Genomic DNA, 21,613 nt, shown 5'->3' on the forward strand with positions numbered 1-21,613 from the left:
AAGGATCTTGGCAACGTGGGTCATCTCCATGGTCGCCTAAAGCCAAGGGCAGGGGAGCTGGGCCCAGGTTCTAGCTCTGTTCCGCTCCTTCCTTCTGCTGTGACTTTGGCAAATCACTCCCTTGCTCTAAGCCTCAGTCTCCCGATCTGCAGAAGGGGATTCCTCTCTGGCTCTGAAGTCCTAGCGGTACTAGCGGCTGCTAACCTTTCTGTGTCTCTGGTGTGGCAAGCAGGGCCGCAACCCTGAAGACATCGTGGCCGCCTCTCCAAGCCCTCACCTGTGGATGAAGCCTCCCCAGCACTGTGGGGGTGGAACAACACTTACCTTGATTCCTTCAAGGAAGACCGGCACAGTCAGCTACGGCTGCTCCTGAAGCCCGTGTGCCCGTTTCTACACCCACCAATACCTCGGCATGCCGCATCTCTGCCTACGGGCCAGACTCGGGTTGACTGAAACCTTCCTCCTATGGTGTCTCGTGCTGAAAATCTGGTGCTCAATAAAGCAGCCAATGGCTGGTACTATGCAGCGCCATGGTCTAGGGCAGAGTGAGAATGGAAGGAGCCTCTGGGCTCCCAGACTCAGGCAACCGGCCCAGCAGCGGGGTCCTGAGATACTGGTGTGGGCCGGGGGTGGGGGTGGGGGGATACTGGAGCTTCTAATGCTGGGGGCAAAGACGGGACCCTAGTCTGCCCTCCCTCCGGAAGAAACAAGGCTTCTCTTGAAGAGTGAATCTGCTTAAATGCTCCCTCTTTGCGCCCAGCCACTGTAGGTTTTAAGGGCTGGGCCTGCCCGTCTGGGTGAGCTGTGGACTGGGGTGGCAAGAGAGAGTGGAAGACTGATCAGGCACCACGCCAAGGAGGGTGCCAGCCTCTGTGAAGACCATCCTCTTCTCAGGTACTTCCTTGCACGGAAGCCCGGGGCACTGACAGATCCCAGCTAACCGTGGACTTGGGGAAACCAGGCCCACCCCTGCATTTGCTGTTTAAAGAAGAAATAATCATAAACCAGTCACACAAATCATCAGCATTTATTTCCTGGGTCCTAGGTGTCACTTATCTCGGTAGAAAGGGCAAAGAGTTGATCAGACAGTTTTGAGCACAAAACCCTTGCCTAGAAATGGATCTGCGGAGCTCCATGAGGGGACGCAGAGCCGCACAGTCAGTTTAACTTATAATGCCTTCCAAAAAAACCAAACACAGCTCCCGCCCCCTCTGCTGAAAAAAAGTTTAAAGTTTTTAAAAAGTTTAAAAGTGTTTTTAAAAAAAGGGATATGAAGATCTTGACCCAGAAGGTTGGGCTTGGGGGGGTGGGGCAGAGCTGGGCTGGGGTTGCTGCCCAGGCCACCTCTGGAGGTGCGTTCTTGGGGGGGCTGCTCAGGCACCCACTGAATAAATAATGCCCCACAGCTGCGGGGTCCCGGAAGTGTACCTGGGCACAGTGAGGAGGTGATGGGCGAGGGGAGCCTCAGGGTGCAGGTGGAGGGCCTTCCCAGGGAAGGGGCCGCGGTGGCCTCTGGGGGTGCCTTTTCACTCTGGCCTGGCCTGCCTGGGACAGGGGCTCAGAGAAGAGACTGCCAGGCCAGTGCCAGGGCTCCCAGTCCAGGCGAGGACAGCAGGTCTCTTTTCCATCCTCCATGGGCAAGGTCAGACTCAAGACGAGGTGGTCCCATCGCTGCTCTCAGGCTGGTTGCTAGCTTCCTTGTCTGGGGTGCCCACCTCTGTCTGTCCTTCTGGAGAGGAGAGAAAAGGAACATACACACAAACATAAAGCACAGGCTACTTGGAAGGGCCCAAAGTGGTAATAGCAGAGCCCTGGGGTGCAGGACACGAGCTGGATTAGGGGTGGCAGTGGCCAAAGGGACCTTTAACCTGGCCTCTAACATGTTAATGTTTACAAAGAACTTGCATGCGGTGCTACTAGTATAATTAAGGTCAGTGAAAGGCCAGGACCACAGACGACGGCTATAAGCCTTAGCATCCAGTGCAGGGCTGCTGAGCGAAAGAAGTTTGTGTGGGTTCTCCAAGAGGAAAGGGCCCAGATGAAGTCCCAGCCGGGAGCAGGTGCTCCAGGGAGAACCAGGGTAGGGCTGGGGCAGAGCCCACGGTGGTTTCACTCTGCCATGTCCTTACCAGACGGGCCTCACCCTGGCCCACCACGACCCCCTTATCCTGGGGTGGTAACTGTAGCAGAAGCTTGGGCCCAGAGGGTCCTTCTGGACTTCCAGAAGCCTGACAAACTAGTCTGCACTTTGGGCAAATTGTCTAGTTCGTGATGCTCTATTTGACCGTGAGCTTCTTGCCCTGGCAAGTAGAACATTCTCCTCAGATTCCCTAGTAGTTTCTGCTCTACCCTTTCCTTGCTGTGGGACCTCAGGCAACTTATTTCCTCTCTCTGAGCCTTTGCACATTTCCACCTGTATGTGACGGGAGTGCAAGGCCCACAGGTGGTCATCGGGCACGTGGGAAGCTCTTTGCCCATGGTAACAATTCCTCTCGGCCAGTCCCAGCTCTCTCTTGGCCAGGGGAGAAGGTTGCTTTTGTTTGTTTGTGTTTGTTTTTGAAAAGAATGAGCACAAGAGAGTGAGCAGGGAAGGAGAGGAAGAGGGACAGAATCTGAAGCAGGCTCCTCGCCGAGTGTGGAGCCTGAGGTGAGGCTCAATGTCATGACCTAAGCTGAAATCAAGAGTCAGAGGGTTAACTGACTAACCCACCCCGGTGCCCGGGGGAGAAGTTTCTTGAACACTTGCTTTACCAGCCACTACTGTACAGCTGGGAAGTGTACTCCTTTCTTCACATCCTGTCTGTTGTTTCTCTCATTATTAGGCAAAGTAAGGAAATGTTTGCGCTCTCCACATGCGGAGGGATCAGGAAAGGTGGGATATGCTAAGGAAGCATTAACAAGCACCAGCAGGCCCCAGACTTGGCCCCCCGTCCTTCAGGATAGGCCAAGGCCCGGCCTCCCCATCCATACGACCAGGTGTCCATCTCCTGGGCTGTTTAAAGCAATCAGATTCTCAGCCAGGCCTGCTGGGTCCGAATCTGTGTAGGCCCACTCCCTCAGGGAGCCTGGGGGACTGAGCACAGCCCCCAGGCCTGCCTGTGGAAGCCACTCATTGCAGGGCCCACTGGAAGGTTCCCTGGCCGGGCCGGCCTACAGCTGTAGCATGAGTGCTTCACCTCCTTGCAGTGACCACTGTTCCTTCCTCAGGTCCCCTTTTTAAATGTCACCCTGGCAGGCTAGTGTCCTAGACCCAGAGGACCCAGACACTTCAGGGATTCCAAATGAGAGGAAACAGGTATTTGAAGGGCCAGGGTCCACGAAGGAGTGGCTACCACTGCTGAGGCAGAGGGGGATGGAACAGGTTCGCAGAGCCGAGAATAAGGCTGCAGAAGCTCAGAGCAAGCCCTGTGGCAGCACAGCCCGTGGCGGGGGCACGCGTGCCGGGCCGCGAGCAGCCCTTGACTAGGCGACCTGTCCCTGCTGCCAAGTGCCATGTCCCAGGGCACAAGACAAAGATCCAGGGGGGAGAAGCCCACAGCCCAGAGGGGTGCTGTGCGAAGTGGGGCCATGGAGGTGGCCGGGAGGAGAGGGGCCACCTCCTGCTTGAGGGGCAGGTGGTCAGGGAAGGTTTCTCAGCAGAGAGCAGTCTGGGTCTCTGAGGAGGGAGGGGAAGGCAGGAAGACCCAGCCCCAGGGAGCAGCGTGTTACGGTCCGTCGGGGGCTGTTGAGAGGCAGATGTGCTTTCCTCTGGCTGGGTCAGAGGCGCTAGGCTGAGTGAGCTGGCAGGAGGGTGGGCCACAGGACAGGGAGGGCGGACAGACCCCCGGAGCAGGGCAGGGTGTGCGGTGTTCTTCCTTGCGCAGGGTGCTGTTCTGTGTTAACTTGCTGGTGACCCTGAGCGACCCACCCAGCTTCTTGGGCCTGTTGGTCTGTCTAGAACAGGAGTGGGTTGGGTCCATGTCCCCACAGTCTGTTCTGTACTCAGGGGTCACTTCTGGCCAACGTGCACCAAGGGCTCTAGGCTGGAGACTACAAAGGGGGATGGGGGGAAGATGGTGGCTCTCCAGGACAGCTCTGTGGGAGACCCACGGAGCTCTAGAGTTGCAGTCAGCCATGGGAGGTGATGTGACAGAGACATTGCCTCTGAGGAACCATGGGGACAGGGAGGAGAGAGCTCTACCCAGTGCATGAGGATGAGGGCAGGTCGCCCAGAGCAAGGCCCCAGGGTTGACCAGTGGATGGAGCAGAGGGGAGTCCACTAGGACAGGGAGGGAAGGAGGGCTGCCCCAGGCACGATGGGGGGTGGCGGCTGCTATCTCCCCCGTTAACGCTCTCCTGCAGCCCACATTCCAACACACGAAACCTTCACCTTCACTGTCAGGGCGGGCCCCTCTGAGCACTTGGTAGGAATTCAGCCATAGGACTGGGTGGAAAGGTTCTAGCAGAGGAGACCATGACCCAGGAGGCTCTGAACAGGACAGGCTCGTGCCCTGACAGAAAGAGATCCATGGTGGGTATGGCTGGAGGACAGAAGGTGAGGGCAAAGGGGCCCCTGCTGAGATCCGAGAGGCAGGGCAGGGCCTGGTCCCACAGTAGGGTGCTTCACTGTCAGTGTGACAGGGGCCTCACCGCCGAGACGTGATGGAACGGGACAGTTTGAGTCCTGCTAGCCACAGGCTGGCTGGTGGGGACAGAGGGAAGTAGATGGACCGGGGACATGTCTGGGAAGAGAAGGGATAGGACCTGTGGATGGAGAGAGAGATGAGGAAAAGGGAGGAGGCCGGACGCCTGGCCGAGAGTCCTAGGGCCCGAGACACTAGGGCCCTCTAGCTAGAAACTGGTTGGCCCCTTGGCCACTGACCATGAGACTGGGGCCTGATTTAACGTGGGCAGTCTAGGACTTGGAGGGTGGCCCTGGAGCCCAGAAGAACGAAGACCCATGCGTTCTGACCTGCCCCCTCGAGTGTCAGCTCGCCCATGTCTCCAGCCAGCTTCCTCACGCTCACGGCCTCAGAGTCCCCCTGGATGTCAGGGACTGCGTTCCGACGACCTGTCCGGTCACAGGAAATGAAGTCCGAGTAGGAGGACTCAACCTCCATCATGCCTGTCGCATCGCTCCTCAGACCTGTGGGGACAGGGGCAGGAGGACCTGTGAGGCCAGGCGCAGCCCGCGAGGAAGACTCGGCTCTAGGCCCCGCACAGACATCTTTTGACAAAATGACAGTTTTTGCCTCAATCACTGAAGACAGAACAGCCAAGAAAAATACGAAGAACAAAATAAGTCACCCATAATTTCACACCCAGGAAACCACTATCAACAGTTTAAAGAACAGCCTTTGTCTTCCCTGTAAGGTTATTGATGCGGGTCTAGCAGCGGTGAGATGCGGCCGTGAACAAGCCCGCCGCAGCCTCTGCCCCCACGGAGCCACCAGTCGGCTGGCGGCAGTAGCGAACTGCCTAAGTCACCCGCAGGACTACGAGGGGGCTCAGGGCTTCCAGGGAGAAGGCAGGGTGCTGGAGTGACTTACCAGGGTCTGACCAAGGCTGGGGATCAGGAAGCAACATTTTAGGTGAGCTCCAAGGAAGAACAGGTGTTATCTAGACGAGTGGAGGGGAAGAGCATGTGAAGGCTCGGGGGGGGGGGGCGGTAAGGGAAGGGTAGGGGGAGACATGAGACCCAGAAGAGCTCCAGGCTGGAGTGTGCTGGGCGAGGGGCAGGGCCCGGGTCACATCTGCAACTGGTGCAGGTCCCAAAAGATCAGAGCTGCGTTTTCAAGGAAGACTCTAGCATCTGGGTTGGGCAGGGCCCAGAAGTGGGCAAGTTGTGGGCTCCTGCAGGTGAGGTGTGAGAAGACGGTCAGCAGAGGAAGGAGGCGGTGGTGCAGATTCTAGATGTGACCTGGAGGTTAGATCCACAGGACCTGGTATCTGACTGGTGGGGAAGTGAGCTTTCTGACCCGACTGAGTGGACGTGTGGCTGCCTGAGACGGACAGCAGAGGAGGCACACTTGGGGCCTGACGGGCGGGGAAGATTGAGAGTTCTGTTTGACCGCACCGACTTGGGAGATGCCTGTGAGCCCTGTGAGTAGAGATGCTGAGAAGGTACATGGAGGGAGGGGGCTGGAACTCAGAGACGGGGGAGGGTATGGGGAAGAAAAACAGGAAATTAGAAGTTACTGCTACAGAGATGATTAAGAGCTCTGCTGGTAGATAATATAGCCTAGAGACCGAAAAGAACCACACATATAAAGAAAAGCCATATACATTTGAAAACACTGGGGGAATCGTACTACACATTGTATTTTATAGCCTACTCTGTAGAACTCTAGAACATGTCATTAACGTTCCCTCTAGATGAGTTTGGTACATATATATTTGGATGTACCACGATTTGATCAGTCTCCTAAAAATAAACATGGAGATATTTCCAGTTTTCTACCATCACAGACAGGACGAGGTCTTCATGTATGTCTCTGCCTCGCTCTAGTTATCAGAGTACCCCTCTAGAAGCAAAATTGCTGGGCTAAAGGGAAGGATGGGAGGATTTTAAAGCCACACCGTTTAGACACATTTCCAAGTTGCCTTCGCAAATAGCACAGGCATTATGATGACAAAAAACGAGGGGGAAAATACCTTTTTAAATTCTGTACTATTCCCATTTATATTCCCACGTGCAGCACGTAAGATTGTTTATGTGCACCCTCACCGACGGTCAGTATTGCTATTACGTAAACACATGTCCATCTGCTAGGGGGACATGAACATTTAAGAAACTGATTTTCTGAAGGCAGATCACACCAGGTATACTGACGCAGCAAGGTTTCTGAGATAAACTTAATTGCAAAACAACACCTAGGACAGAAGCTAGTTTCTGTGGAAAAGAGCAGATACAAGGAAAGAAACCTTATCAAGTGTGGTTTTTTGTAACTAAGGGGAACTTTTACTTCTAAGACTATCTTTGTTCTTTTCAGCCCAAGTTACTGTGGGACGCTTTTGTACGGTGCTAGGTGACTGACGTTGGCAGGAGGTGCCTGGGGTGGGGCGGGGCTCAGTAAGTGTGTGTGTGTGTGTGTGTGTGTGTGTGAGAGAGAGAGAGAGAGAGAGAGAGGTCGGGTTGCCAGTGTAGAGGGCTGGCCTCACACCTCCCCACAACACCTAGCTCAGAAGAGACAACTAAGAATACATCTGGGGCATTCCAAGAATGCCCTGTGCCTCCCTGGGCCTGTTACCCCATTTGGAAAATAAAGGCAGGGCTAGAGCCCAAGGCAATCCCCCCAAGCTCCAGCAGAGGGCGTGCTCAGACTACCTTTCCGGGCTGCGGGGGTTGGTAGGGACGTTGCCCTAGTGCTTTGTCTTCTCAGCAAAAAACAACACAGCAAAACCAAACTCTCCGAAGTCCCAGAAGGGGTTCCTTCCGCAGGTCACAGAAGTTTTACTTCTGCACTCCCCCTCTTGGGAAATGGCTCAGAGCCTCCGACCAGGGGACTGACCGGCTGCAGTAACAGGAGTAACAAGAACATTTCTGACGATTTGAACAGCAATAATAAAGAGAAAAGTTACCAAGTCATTCTATGCTTTCTGGTCCTCATTTAAACTGCCACAAAACCGCTCGCAGTCCGTGAGGTGAGTTTATAACCATGACTCAGGAAGGTCCTGGGTGGACCCCTCAGGCTCTTAGGCCCAGGCGGCCAAGGGCAGGAGACAGACCCCTGGCAGGCCACACCATTTCCCCAAGCCCTGTCTCCTTCGTTCTCTTCCAATTAGAGTGTTGGTTCCATGAGAACAGGGATTTCACCAGCCAGACCAAAAGGCCTCTTCTGGGCAGCTGAGCCAACACGCTCAGAGCTCAAGATGGTGCCTGGCGAAGACTATGTGATCAATAAATATTTCGGGGGCGCCTGGGTGGCTCAGTGGGTTAAAGCCTCTGCCTTCAGCTCAGGTCATGATCCCAGGGTCCTGGAATCAAGCCCCGCATCAGGCTCTCTGCTTGGCGGGGGGCCTGCTTCCCGGGGGACGCCCCCCCCCCCCGCCTGCCTCTCTGCCTACTTGTGATCTCTGTCAAATAAATAAATACATAAGTAAATAAGTAAAAATAAGTATTTCTCAAATTTCTGTCTGTCTACCTATCTACCTACCCTCCATTTCTCTCTCCCTCCCTGTGCGGCCAATAAAGGGACTTGTTAGGACTGCTGGGAAAGGACTCTGCCCCCCGTAGACTGCTGTGATGTTCTGTCTGCTCTCTCTAGGATCTGCCACTGTGGGATGGAGTCACAGGCTTCATCTAAAAGGCCAGCTTCCGGCTGGAATAGACACCCTGGGGCTTTGGCTCCTGCCCTTTCCCTACAGGCTGCCCTGTGCAGGGAGCTGAGCCTCCTGGCTCGGAGAGGGAAGTGTGCCAAGCGCAAAGCCCAAGGAAAACACTAATGCGGCCAACGTTCTCCATCCGCACCCTCTTGGGGAAGAGGGATTCCCAAGCGATTTTAGGCTTTAGTCAGGGGAGCCCCCTGAGCCGCAGCACAAGCACACAATTTCACTTTTCTTCAACATTTGAATTCTTGCTCTCTGCTCTTTAAAGTCAACAGCAACGGGGAAATAAATCCTTAGAGTTGGAAACTGCGTCAGAAAATGGTCATTATCAGACTGCTAATGATAGTATAAACTTGCCAGAGCCTCTCTGGGGAGTGATTTGCTCAGATGCATCAAGAAACCTCAACTTTTTTCATATCCTTGAGCAACTAAGCTCATAATAACTGACTTCTTCTTAAGATTTTATTTATTTGAGAAAGAGGGAGAGAGTGAGAGCACGTGAGAGCACAAGCTGGGGGAGCAGCAGAGGCAGAGGGAAAAGCAGGCTCCCTCCTGAGCAAGGAGCCCAATGCAGGGCTCGATCCCAGGACCCTGGGATAGTGACCTGAGCCAAAGGCAGATGCTTAACTGACTGAGCCATGCAGGAGTCCCTCATAATAACTGATTCTAAGACAAGAGTTCAAGGTGTGCATGAAATTAATGTATAAAGATATTCATTATGGCATTATTTATAATAGTCCAAAACTAAGACACTGAAATGAGCTTCTATGGAAAACAGAAATATAAACATATTTCACCAATTTATAGCCAAATGAAATATAGGTAGCATTAAAATGTTTGTGAATTTATTTTGAGAGAGAGAGAGAGAACACAGGCAGGGGGAGGGGCTTAGGGAGAGCAGGAGAATCTTAAGCAGGCTCTCCATTACTGAGTATGGAGCCTGACTTGGGGTTCAATCCTGAGAGATCCTGACCTAAGCCAAAATCAAGAGTCAGATGCTTTGGGTATCTGGGTGGCTCAGTGGGTTAAGCCTCTGCCTTCCGCTCAGGTCATGATCCCAGGGTTCTGGAATCAAGCCACGCATGGGGCTCTCTGCTCAGTGGGGAGCCTGCTTCCCCTGCCCTCTCTGCCTGCTGCTCTGCCTACTTGTGATCTCTCTCTGTCAAATAAATAAATAAAATCTTAAAAAAAAAAAAAAAAGTCAAGACGCTTAACTGACTAGGCCACCCGGGTGCCCCATGTTTGTGAATATTTTTAAAAGACACAGGGAAATGTTCACAATTGTTAAAAGAAGAAAAATCTCAAAAATATCATCACATATTTAAGTTATGACTTAAATTTTTTTTTGTATTCTTCATAGTGAAAACATTCACCTTATTTTTTTTCTTTTTTAAAGATTTTATTTATTTATTTGACAGAGATCGCAAGTAGGCAGAGAGGCAGGCAGAAAGAGAGGAGGAAGCAGGCTCCCCGCTGTGCAGAGAGCCCAATGTGGGGCTCGATCCCAGAATCCCGGGATCATGACCCGAGCCGAAGGCAGAGGCCTTAACCCACTGAGCCACCCAGGCGCCCCCATTCACCTTATTTTTAAATTATTTCATTTTTGAATATGTGTGCATGTAGTATAAAACTCAAAAAAGGACATGCCCCCCAAAAGAATCAAATCCTTAGAGATAACCAAGGAGGTAAAAGACCCTCTGAAAGTGATAAAATACTGATAAAAAAAACTGAAGATGACACAAACAAATGGAAAGATATTCCATGATCATGGATTGGAAGAATAAATATTGTTAAAATGTCCAGGCTACCAAAGCAATCTGTAGATTCTGTGTAATCCCTATCAAAATACCAACAGCATATTTCACAGAACTGTAAGAAATACTAAAATTTATATGGAACCAACAAAAGACCCTGAGTAGCCAAAGCAATCTTGAGAAAGAAGAACAAAGTGGGAGGTATCACATTTCAAGACAGATGACAAAGCTGTTGTATCAAAACAGTATGGTACTGGTACAAACACACACACACAGATCAATGGAACAGAACAGAGAGCCCAGAAATAAACCCACGCTTATATGGTCAATTAATCTATGACAAAGGAGGCAAGAATATACAACAGGGAAAAGACAGCCTCTTAATTAATTGTGCTGGGAAAACCGGGCTACACAATATACCAAAATAAACTCAAAATGGATTAAAGACCTAAATGTGTGGCCTAAAACCAGGGAACTCCTAGAAGAAACCAGGCAGTAAGCTCTTTGACATTGGCCGTAACTGGCGTTTTTCTAGGCGTGTCTCTTAAGGCAAGTGAAACAAAAATAAAAACTATTGGGACGGCATCAAGATAGAAAGCTTTTGCACAGAGAAGGAAATCATCAACAAAATGAAAAGGTAAGTCTACTGAATGGGAGAAGATATTTACAAATGGTATATCTGATAAGGGATTAACATCCAAAATACAGCCTTATACAGCCCAGCAGAAAAAAACACAAAATAATCTGATTAAAACAGGGGACCTGATAAGACAGTTTTCCAAAAGACATACAGATGGCCATACGGATGAAAGGATGCTCACATCACTCGGCATCAGGAAAATGCAAATCAAAACCACAATGAAATACCACCTTACACCTGTCAGAATGGCTAGAAGAAAAAAAAGACAAATAACAAGTAGTGGTGAGGATTTAGGAAAAAGGAACCTTTATATACTACTGGAGGGAATATAAATTGGTACCACCACTGTGGAAAACAGTTGTGAGGGGTCCTCAAAAAATCAGAAATAGAACTGCCATATCACTCAGCAATTCTACTACTGCATATTTATCTGAAGAAAATGAAAACACTAATTTGAAAAAATATATGCATCTCTATGTTCATTGCAGCATTATTCCTTTTTAAAGATTTTATTTATTCATTTGAGAGAGAGATCATGAGCAGGGGGAGGGGCAGAGGGAGAGAGAGAAGCAGATGCCCCACTGAGCAGGGAACCCGATGCGGGGCTCCATCCCAGGACCCCGAGATCATGACCTGAGCTGAAGGCAGACGCTTAACCGACTGAGCCCCCCAGATGCCCCGTTTATTGCAGCATTATTTACAACAGCCAAGATGTGGAAGCAACCCAAGTGTCCATGCACAGGTGAATGGATAAAAATGTGGTATATGTACACAATGGAATTACTTCATAAAAAAGGAGATCTTGGTATTTAAGACCACATGCATGGACCCAGAGTGTATCAAACTAAGTGAAATAAGTCAGAGAGGAAAAGACAAACACCATATGATTTCACTCATATGTAGAATCTGAAAAATGAAACAAACAAACCAACCAAAAGCAGAAACAGAGGACAAACTGGTTGCCATAGGGGAGGGGGGAAGGAGGTTGCACACAGTGGGTGAAGGGGAGTGGGAGGTACAGGCTTCCAGTTACGGAACGAGTAAGTCACGGGTATTAAAGACACAGCACAGGGAATATAGTCAATGATATCATAGCACCGTAGCAAACACGACATAAGGCATAAACTTGTCAAGTCACTGCCTCGTACCAGTGAAACTAATGGAACATTGTACGTCAACTACACTTAGAGCGCGCGAGAGAAGGAATGAACCTCCAGACGGAAACAGAGCTAGAAAGAGCAGCTGCTCCTAGTCCAGGGCTTTCGCATGCACTGCGACTACAGGGTCATTCCTGTCGCATCTGCGGGCACTTCTAATAACGTCCACAGAGGCAGTCACTTCAGAGAGAGAGAGAGAGGCTGGTAACAATGCAGACAAGGAATTTGCTAGAAAAACTGGTATAGGTAACAGAAGCAGAGATCAAAATGAGACAAGCAAAACCTCGTATTATATTGTTAAACAATTATTTCTGCCTCAAACATTTATAATAATTAACGATATACACTTTAAATTCCACATCAAGAAAATAGTAAGACCCAATACACTGTCCTCCAAAATCATGTCTCGTCGTATGAAGACAAACGCTTACTGGTTTCATCTTTCACTTAAATGTCTTGAATATAGTTATAACTTCAAATTGAAATTAAGTTCAGATTTCAGGGGCGCCTGGGTAGCTCAGTGGGTTAAAGCCTCTGCCTTTGGCTCAGGTCACGATCCCAGGGTCCTGGGATCGAGCCCCACATCTGGCTCTCTGCTCAGCAGGGAGCCTGCTTCCTTCTCTCTCTCTCTCTCTCTCTGCCTGCTTGTGATCTCTGTCAAATAAATAAATAAAATCTTAAAAAAAAATTAAGTTCAGATTTCAGATTGAAAATCAGCACCATGGAGATTTTAAAATGCAAGAAATACACATATGAAAATACTTTGAGAAATGTAACATGTAACATAAAGCTGAAAAGTGAAAAGAAACTCCAAACCTCAGAAGGTACAAAAGGAAAAGCACAAGCACTCAGAGGCCTCCCTGGTCTCAGACACCCTCCCCAGGGCAAGCACTTCCTCTGTCCTTCCAAATATACTGTATACAATATAAAAATATATATTCCCTCCCTCACTCCTTCCTTTTTCTTTCATTTCAAACAGAAATTTGATTGTTTTTTTTTTAAATCTTGCTTTTTTCATTTAAAAATGTATCCTGGAAACCATTCCAGATCACCCTGACACCACAGCACTGATCACATCAAAACCCAAGAAACAAACCCCACTTTATAGCTGAAACTTTTTTCTTTTTTCATTGACTGTACGGTATTGTGTTGTCTCACTACTATAGTAGTGATTATTCCCTTTTTTAAAAATTTTTTTTCAGATTTTATTTATTTATTTATTCATCAGAGAGAGAGAGAAAGAGAGAATGCACAAGCAGGGGGAGTGGTTCTGGATCACACTCAGAAATATCTTCCCCACTCTGAGATTAGTAAAGAAATCTCCCTTGTTTATTTCTTACACTTTCATGGCTTCATTTTTCACATTTAAGTCTTTGATTTATCTGGAATTTATTTACTGTAAGGTATGGGCTAGAGATCTACCTTAATTACTTTTTCCACTTACCTCAAGACCATTTGTGGAATAATCAAACTGAAGGGGACCGCAGAGCTCGTGCTGAGAGGCCTCCCATTGAAAACTGGGGAAACTGAGGCCCAGCAAGACAAAGTGAGCTGCCCAAAGTTTTTGCATCTAGGGGTGCTAACTCTTGGTCCAGAGCTCTTTCTCCTACACTGCCCTGCCCTGTCGGGAGCCCCAGTGACATCACAAATCTCCAACGGGGACGTGTGGTGTGGCATGAGGCATCTAGTGTAAATAGCCATCCGGTGCCCCTATTCACTGGCTTGGAGACCTTGGCCAACTCCCCTCACCTCTCTGGACTCGCTTCCTCTGCCGCAGTGTGGGGAGAACAGGAACACCCTGGGGATCAGGGGGCTGTTGCCAAGACTGAAAGAGATGATGTGTGTAAAGAGTCTGATAAGACACCTGGAAACGTTAAGAGGCACGCAATTAATAAGTCACTAGTACGGCCTGTTTTCACTGCGTGTCTTATCAGTAAAACTGTCTTCTTGACATTTTCATTTAACTCCTTTATCTTTACGTTTTGTGGTGCATAGAAGGCGGAAAACTTATACTTCCTTCTTTTGTTCTTTACGGTGCTGAAGGGAAAGTAAGTTCTGCACAAGTGGGGACTCTGGGTATCCCACTACAGCTGAAAGGCCTCGCACACAGTTGAAATTCAATGAATATTTGATGAATGAGTAAATAATAGAAGATGTTCTAGATTCCAGGGCAGAAAGAGCAAAGGGTGTGCAGCCCTGCATCAAAACAGTGGCCAAGGGGTGCCTGGGTGGCTCAGTGGGTTAAGTCTCTGCCTTCGGCTCAGGTCATGATCTCAGGGTCCTGGGATCAAGCCCCACATTGGGCTCTCTGCTTGGCAGGGGGAAGCAGTCTCCTGCTTTCTGCCTGCTGCTCTGCCTACTTGTGATCTCTCTCTCTCTGTGTCAAATAAATAAAATCTTAAAACAAAACACAAAAACAAACAAACAAACAAACAAAAAACAGTGGCCAAAGCTCTGGCTCAGTCTCCATGCTAAAGGGTGATCCCCATACTCTCTCCCAGCTTCCCTTTCCCCCCATCTGAATATAACAAAGGTCGAAATATGCTCTCTACAGCTCTTCTGGTCCTAACATTTCTTCCTTCCTTCCTCCCTCCCTCTCATTCATTCATTTCATTCATTTCTTCCTTCCTCTCATCCACTCATCCATTCACTCAATGTTTACTGAGCACCTTCTACATGCCAGGCGCTGAGCCAGTATACGGTATGCGCTGGAGACTAAAAAGACATTTACAATCTGATAAGAGAAAAAGGAGCTGAACAGGTAAATGCCTGGTCATCACAGATAAATGCTAAGTGCAAAGGAAGAAGAGACCAGGTTCTCTGCATGTGGATGTTTAGTTAAGGGTTGTGTGGTCAGGGAAAGCCTCCTTAAGCAGGTGACTTCGTGTTGAGATCTACAGAAAAGCTGGATGGGGGTAGTCCCGGCAGAGTCAACAGCCAGTCTGGGGCTACAGCGATCTAGTATCTCCCATCTCATCTCCAACCCTATGAAGTGCCCAAGAGTGACATTCCTCTGCTCTTCCTCAACCTCAGGAGATTCGGGGGCTTTCTTGGGGTCTGGTCACTTGTAAGGCATTTGAATGCCCACGATGGAAGGGAAGACCCTTATACGAAGCTTCCCAGACCCAGATCCAGATCCAGACCCTTTGGTGGCCCGGGGTCAGAGGCTCTTGCAGGTGCTGGCTCTGGGCACTGTCAAGCCACCCCCCCCACCCCCCCACCCCTGCCCAGCCCCAGCTCTGTAACGGAAGAGGTTCCCAGACTCTGCCAAGAGCTACATGGTCTGTTCCAAGACTGCAACTATGAGGCCTCATTGCTCAGGCAGATTCCAGCACAACTCTAAATTGTTTCCAAATTTACCAGAAAGGTCATTTCCTGTTTTGTTTTGTTTTTTTTTTTCAAAAATTAAATATTTGCAGACACCATACAAAAGAAAGCAGATCTTTTTGCAAAGGACACAGGGCACAGAGTGAGACTTGGTCCCGTGGGAGAAGTCTCCTCAGGGAATGGGGAAAACGCTCTCGAAGGCTTCTCTGAGGGGGAAAAAGGGCTGTGGAAACCTGATGGAACTACCAGGGTCTACTGAGCGGGCATTCCTCAGATTCACAGGGAAACGGCTTTTCCCTCTGGTGGGCAGCCAGAACCAGAGAGGCACGGAGGCAAGCAGGAAAGTCAGGGCCCCAAACAGCACCTCCCAGAACCCGAGGAGGGTCAGGGTAAGGGATTCTAACCACGGGAGGCCTGCACCAAGGGGCGGACTGGCACCAAGCTCCATCTAGTGCCTCGGGCACACCCAGAGCCGAGTCACCAAAGAGCAGTCTCCTGCCTGGGCAATGTCCACACCAACAGCAGCCTCCGGGGCAGATGGTGGTGGAGACACAGGCTTCGGGAGGCTGCTCACTGAGGAGGCAAGGGCGGGGTACAGAGTCACCCAAAGTCCTCAGCGACCTTCTGGTTGTCAGTCCTCGCGGGTCATCCTTTTTCTCAGATGTCCCCCACACTCCAGGGTCCTCTCCTAACATCTTGGGCCATGTCGCAAGCCCTTCCACACAGGTGCCTCCTCTGTTAGGGACTTTTGTGGTACAGGGTCCCTAGGACCGGGATCAGGACCAGGCATGGGTCCTCCTCTCTCTCTGTTGGTCCCTGGACATTCTTAACCCTTTCCCTTAATAGTATGTGTTGATGGCTCCCTCCGGAGCTCTACGTTTGCCAACCTGACTGCCTCCTTCACATCTCAAACTTGACACGTCAAGTCACACACCTGTCCCCTCTGTCCTTCCCCAGCTCAGTGAAGGTGCCATCTGTCCGGACTGTTTAGCTGGAAGCCTGAAGTCATGCTGGATTCCTCCTCGTCCTCCATCGTACACGACCCCTCGCCAGCTCCCGTCATCTCCACCTGCAAAGCTCAGCGTGGATCTGTCCTCCTTCCCCCTCCACGGTCACCACCTGGTCTCTGTCATGCCTCACCTGCACCTTGGTGGAGCCTCCTTACTGCATCCCTGCTCTGCGCTTGCCCTTGGCCCAAGGTCTATTTTCTGTACAAGCAGCCGGGGGGATGTCTGCCTAGCAGACCTTGGGTCACCTCCTGTTTCATTCAACCTTTGATGCTTTTCCATTCCACATCTGGCAAAATCCAAACTCATCCCCCCCCACCTGAAGTCCTGCTCTGATCAGACCCTGCCTCCCTCTGTGACCTTTTTCCTCATTCCCGCTGTCTTTTGGCCCATTTGCTCGTTAATCCCTCAAACTATGTTCTTCCGACCTCGGGGCCTTCACGAGACTGTTCTCTGCCCGGAACGCTCTCTGCTACTCTGCTCCTTACAGAGCCTTGAACCTGGATTCCTGGCCCTGCCTTCTCGAATGTTCCAGCTCTAGGACTCTGGCCAGAGAGGCCTTCAGGGCATGCAGCCTTCAGAGCCCCGCTGCCCACCACTCCTGCAGGTCAGGGAGGCCTGGCTGAGCCACCTGGAGTCTGTGGTGTGGTGGACATGATGGACTGAGGAGTCACCAGCTTCTTCTTCTTCAAGATTTTATTTGAGAGAGTGAGGGAGTGAGTGAGTGAGATAGACATGAGCAGAAGGGAAAGGTAGAGAGAAAGGGAGAAACCAACTCCCTGCTGAGCAGGGAGCCCGATGTGGGGCTCGATCCCAGGACCCTGAGATCATGACCTGAGATCATGACCTGAGCCGAAGGCAGATGCTTAACCGACTGAGCCACCCAGGTACCCACCAGCTTCTGCCCCTACAGCTGGGCAACTTGCCTGATCAAAGATGCCTCTTCTGGAAGATGCAGGTATGACAACTGTCTCGCAAGGTAGCTGTGGGGACTAATCAGAGACAGCCCATACAGAGTCCCTCCTGCGCGCCACACTGTGTGCTAAGCATCTTATAAGCACTACCTCATTTAATTCTAGCACAGCTCTCTAGCAAGTGGAAAATGTTCTTCATCCTGTTCTATGGAAGAGAAAGCTGAGGTGCAGACAGGTCGAGTAGCTTCCCCAAAGTCATATAACCACTGAGTGTGGGGTGGGATTGAGCCTGTGTCATTCGGTTAGGAAGCCCAGAAATGAATCGGCGTCTGCCTGGCACGTAGTAAGCGTTTGCTAAATGCGGTCCATTCCCTGTTCTCCCCTCTGTCTCCAGCCTCACAGCAGGGCCTTTCTGAAGGAAGAGCAAGAAAGCACCGGAGCCCCAAGAAGACAGTCTACAGTGCTGCTGAAACACACACCCACGTGTACTTTTCCCGCACTTAAGCAAAGTTCTATTTAGAATTTTCAGCTGGAGGTAAAAATCTTCAGAATCTTTTTGGTGATGTTAGGTCCGTTCTCTGAATTCTGTCCCCAAATTCCATTTTTTTGTTATCTCACTTTACGGCAATGGAAAAATAATTACTTGGGGGTACGAAATTTAAAACTCTCACTCCCTCCGTAGCCACATCTCTCCCTGGGACGGGACAGGGTTAGTCCTGCCCGGAGGGCTGGGGACTGAGAGAGGGATCCACACTCCTCAGTCCACGGACACCTGTGCTTCTGCAGCGGTCTCTGCAAAGAGGCAGAAGAGGCCAGCTGGATGACCGCTTGGGGACCGGGCACGCTGGGTCCCCCGGGCCTTCTGCTCTTTACACACCATCTCAGCTTGCTGAGGCCTTGGCTAAAGTGGTTCCCAGAGACTGGCCGTCCCCGGCGTACTGTGGAGGGAGGGCAGGAAAGGAAAGCGCGATCATTTCCACGCAGACCAGCCAAAGGTCCAGAGGGTGGCCTGAGCTCCAGCTCTGTTGGGTACCTCTGGGCAAGGTTCTTTCCCCCTCAGACCCTGGGTGGAATGAAGTAGGAAATGAAGTGGGTAAGCCGGGGTCTTTGTGGTGGTTTTGAAACACGTATGCAAATGCTTTGACGTTGCTCCTATCGAGAGGCGGAATCTAATTTGCATCCTTTGAATGATGTGGCCTTAGTGCCTTGCTCCTAACTAATGGGATGCAACAGGGGTGCTGCTGTGTGACTCCCAAGGTGGGGTTAGGAGAAGAGACACAGCCTCCCCCTGGCTCTCTCTCGGAGCTTTGAGCTGCATGTAAGGAATCTGAAGCTGCCACGCTCTGAGAAAGCCCAAACCAGCCCAGGGAAGTGCCCACATGGAGAGGTCCTGCCGGCGCAGGGAGAGAGGAGCAGCCGGGGGCCCCTGGCTGCACCGGCCTCTGGCTATTCCAGCACCAGCCGCCACCTGACAGCAGGTGCAGGAAAGATCCAAGCCCTAAGTTCCCAGCCAAGTTCTTCCCCAACTTCTGATGCACGGAAATCACGACTGATAATAAATCACTGCTGTTATTTCAAACCACTAAGTACTCGGTCTGCAGTGTTATTCAGCAATGGATAGCCAGAGTGGTCTCCAGCATGCTGCCTCTCCAGGCCTCCAGAAGTCTGTAAAATGCATTCCCTAAATCCACTGAGGAGAATGAAAAGCAAGATATGATCTCTGTAATATTAATTTATCCATCCATTTCATTCCACAAAATTTTACTCGTCACTCAGTCTGTACCAGGCTTGGGACTAGATGCCACGGACTCAAGAACAGTAGGACATCAACTGTGTCCTTGAGGGAAGTTCATGGTCTAGTTGGAGAGATCGACTCATGACCCAATATTCGTGATGAGTGTGGGGGCGCCTACCAGAATTACCAGGACTGCTGGGAGACGTTTCAAGCTGCATCCCTTGCCTCCCACAAGGATTCTAATAACACCAGGTGGGGACACGGGGTGGCAGGGACATGGGGCGGCAGGGACACAGGGCAGCGGCCTCTGCTGCTGCTGGGAGGGTGCTGAGAGCCCACACAAGTAAGAAGAGAGAGAAGAGTTTAGGGACCACTTCTGTATAGAAATCTTTAAAAATTTTAAGAATCTTTAAAGAGCTTCGCAGTTAAGAGCTGTAACGAGAAAATGTATACAGCAGAGTCGGGGCTCAGGAGGCCAGTCATTTATACAGTCACTAATTTTTTTTTTTTTTTAAAAGAAGCTCAGTTTATTTTTTTTTAAGATTTTATTTATTTATTTGACAGAAAGAGATCACAAGCAGGCAGAGTCAGGCAGAGAGAGAGGAGGAAGCAGGCTCCCCGCTGAGCAGAGAGCCCGATGTGGGGCTCGATCCCAGGACCCTGAGATCATGACCTGAGCCGAAGGCAGAGGCTTAACCCACTGAGTCACCCAGGCACCCACAGTCACTAATTTTAAGGAAGTTCCTCTCTCCCTCCCTTTGTATTTATCACTCGCTGGGCACTGGGGATTCAGCAGTGAATGAAACAGACTCTTGGCCCTCATGAAGCCGAAGGTCTAGTGGCCTGACTCTACTAACAAGCACACAGAATAAATTATCAAGTGGCAAAAGTACTAAGGGGAAAACTAAAGCAGGGCGAGAGGCGTGCGACTCTCTACCGAAGGCACAGGGAGCCTCTGAGAGATGGGACCCTGGTGTGGAGACCCGGAGGGAGAGAGGGAGGGAATGAGGGAGGCAGGCAGGCAGGCAAAATACCTGGGGAAACCATGCCAGGCACAGGGAGGAAATGCAAGAGGCGGGCCTTGCCCAGTGTCCAGAAAGACCACCAGGAGGCTCAGCGCCGGGGTGCAGGGCTGGTGGGGAAGGAAGACAGAAGGTGGCTGGCGCCTTCCAGGGTCCTAGAGGACAAGGGTGCCTCTGGATTTTGCTCTGATTTGGATTTTACCCTTTCATAGGCATTTCCAATTGGATGCCTTAATGCTTCCCTTCCACACCAATTTTTGAGCTTTCTCCCTGGTGTGGGGTGAGTGAGGGGACCTCCTCACACAGCGCACCCAGGCACAGATGCTGCCCTCCTGAGGGCAGTGCCAGTCAGACTTGGATCCTCCTGTCTGAGCTGAAGGAGAAACAAAGTTCTTGGTGCCTCCCTTCCGCCTCGAGCTAGGCGTAGAGATCAGAATCCGCAAAACACAACCTAGGTAAGTACTAACTGAACAGCCTCCCGTGGAACCACGTGTTTATACGCCACGTGTTTATACGCCTGGGACCCAGCAGCAAAGACAAGAGCCCTGCTTTGCCATGATGCACGTGCTGACACAGGTGTTCACTGACTGCCTTCCCAACTGGTTCCGAGAGGACGGGTCCCCAGACTTTCGCGTTTGTCACCGTATCACCGCCACACGGTGTAGCTCTTGAATGTGGAAGGGGCTCAATAAATACAGTCACGTGACTGAATCAGTCAACAAACAAGATAAAAACTTAAGGACATCCACGCTCTCAAGCCAGTGACTGAAATAACCATCTGAGCCCCGGCTCCTGACCAAGTAAGAATGGTAATAGGAAAATTAATACGGCTACCATTTCTGGGGTGTATCTACTGTGCCTCGGGACATGGTAACAGCCTCTGAGCTACCTTACAGTAGCCCCGTATAATTAGATGCCTCTGACACAGAGCTGGGAGGTACTGGAGCCTGGATTCCCCCCAGGACTGGCTGGATCCCAGGCCTCAAAGGTGGTGCCTCTCCGGCTCAGGGAGGCAGAGGACGTGGGAGCCCCCCTAGGAGTAGGTGAGGGGAAGCGGCTGATGAGGCAGGAGCAGGCTGCCAAGGAGCGGAAAGGGAGGTTCTCCTCTGTCTTCGTTTACCCTTGTCTCTACCTACTCACCTGACCTGTTTGAGCTCTACCCTGGCTCCGAGAATCACAGAACATTCCCGCATTCCTGTCACTTACTCCACGCTTAATAAGTGCATACTCTTTCCAGCAATGGTCCTGAAAGTATTTGAGAGGCACTGCATTAGCTAACCCTCACCATGGAGAGACCATGATTCACAGAGGTTGGCATGAGTCACCGAAGGCCCCCACCAGAGAGTGAGTCAATCAGGACTTGAATCCGCAGTTCCTCGTTCCCCATTCAGGACGACACATTCTGGGGATGGCTTTGTCTGGATGTGACGACACTGCACCTGTCTCGTCCCCATCAGAGAACTCCTGGCCCCCCTGGCTGCTCTCAACACAAATGCCCACCCCCCCACCGCCGCCCCCCGCACCGGCCTGGCTGAAACAAGGCCACATGCTATAAAAATGGCACAAGGAGCTTTCGGGGCACCTACCACCGCGCCTGTTGCATAGCGCCCAAGAAATGCTTTCTAAAAGAAGGAATAAACGAATGAGTCAGGAGAGACAAGATGATGGAGTGCGAACAGCTCCAGAGAGCACACAGCTGGATGTCGTCCGAGGGCCTGGCAGGACCCTGCGCAAGCTATCTCCTGAGTTT

General features: G+C 50.8%; 2 protein-coding genes across 5 annotated transcripts in view; one reads left to right on the forward strand and one right to left on the reverse strand.

Annotated features, from left to right (window-relative positions):
* The window catches only part of ADA (adenosine deaminase), a 27,821-nt gene extending 26,584 nt beyond the window's left edge, over positions 1-1,237 (forward strand). For all 3 annotated transcript variants that reach the window (XM_080813904.1, XM_080813905.1, XM_080813906.1), the window contains one exon: positions 233-1,237. In XM_080813904.1, coding sequence (XP_080670030.1) covers positions 233-246 — 14 coding nt within the window. In that variant the 3' untranslated portion in view covers positions 247-1,237. The remainder of the gene's footprint in view (positions 1-232) is intronic.
* PKIG (cAMP-dependent protein kinase inhibitor gamma) overlaps positions 1,010-21,613 on the reverse strand; it is a 96,246-nt gene continuing 75,642 nt past the window's right edge. Inside the window, exons 3-5 of one of the 2 annotated variants that reach the window (XM_080813907.1) lie at positions 5,529-5,598; positions 4,952-5,125; positions 1,010-1,729 (exon numbers count right to left, since the gene is read on the reverse strand). In XM_080813907.1, the coding sequence (XP_080670033.1) occupies positions 1,650-1,729; positions 4,952-5,125; positions 5,529-5,565 (291 nt within the window). In that variant the 5' untranslated portion in view covers positions 5,566-5,598 and the 3' untranslated portion in view covers positions 1,010-1,649. The remainder of the gene's footprint in view (positions 1,730-4,951; positions 5,126-5,528; positions 5,599-21,613) is intronic. The other variant, XM_080813908.1, reaches the window with a different exon arrangement.

The sequence above is a fragment of the Martes martes genome, assembly GCF_963455335.1.
Source record: "Martes martes genome assembly, chromosome: 9".
NCBI lineage: Eukaryota > Metazoa > Chordata > Mammalia > Carnivora > Mustelidae > Martes > Martes martes.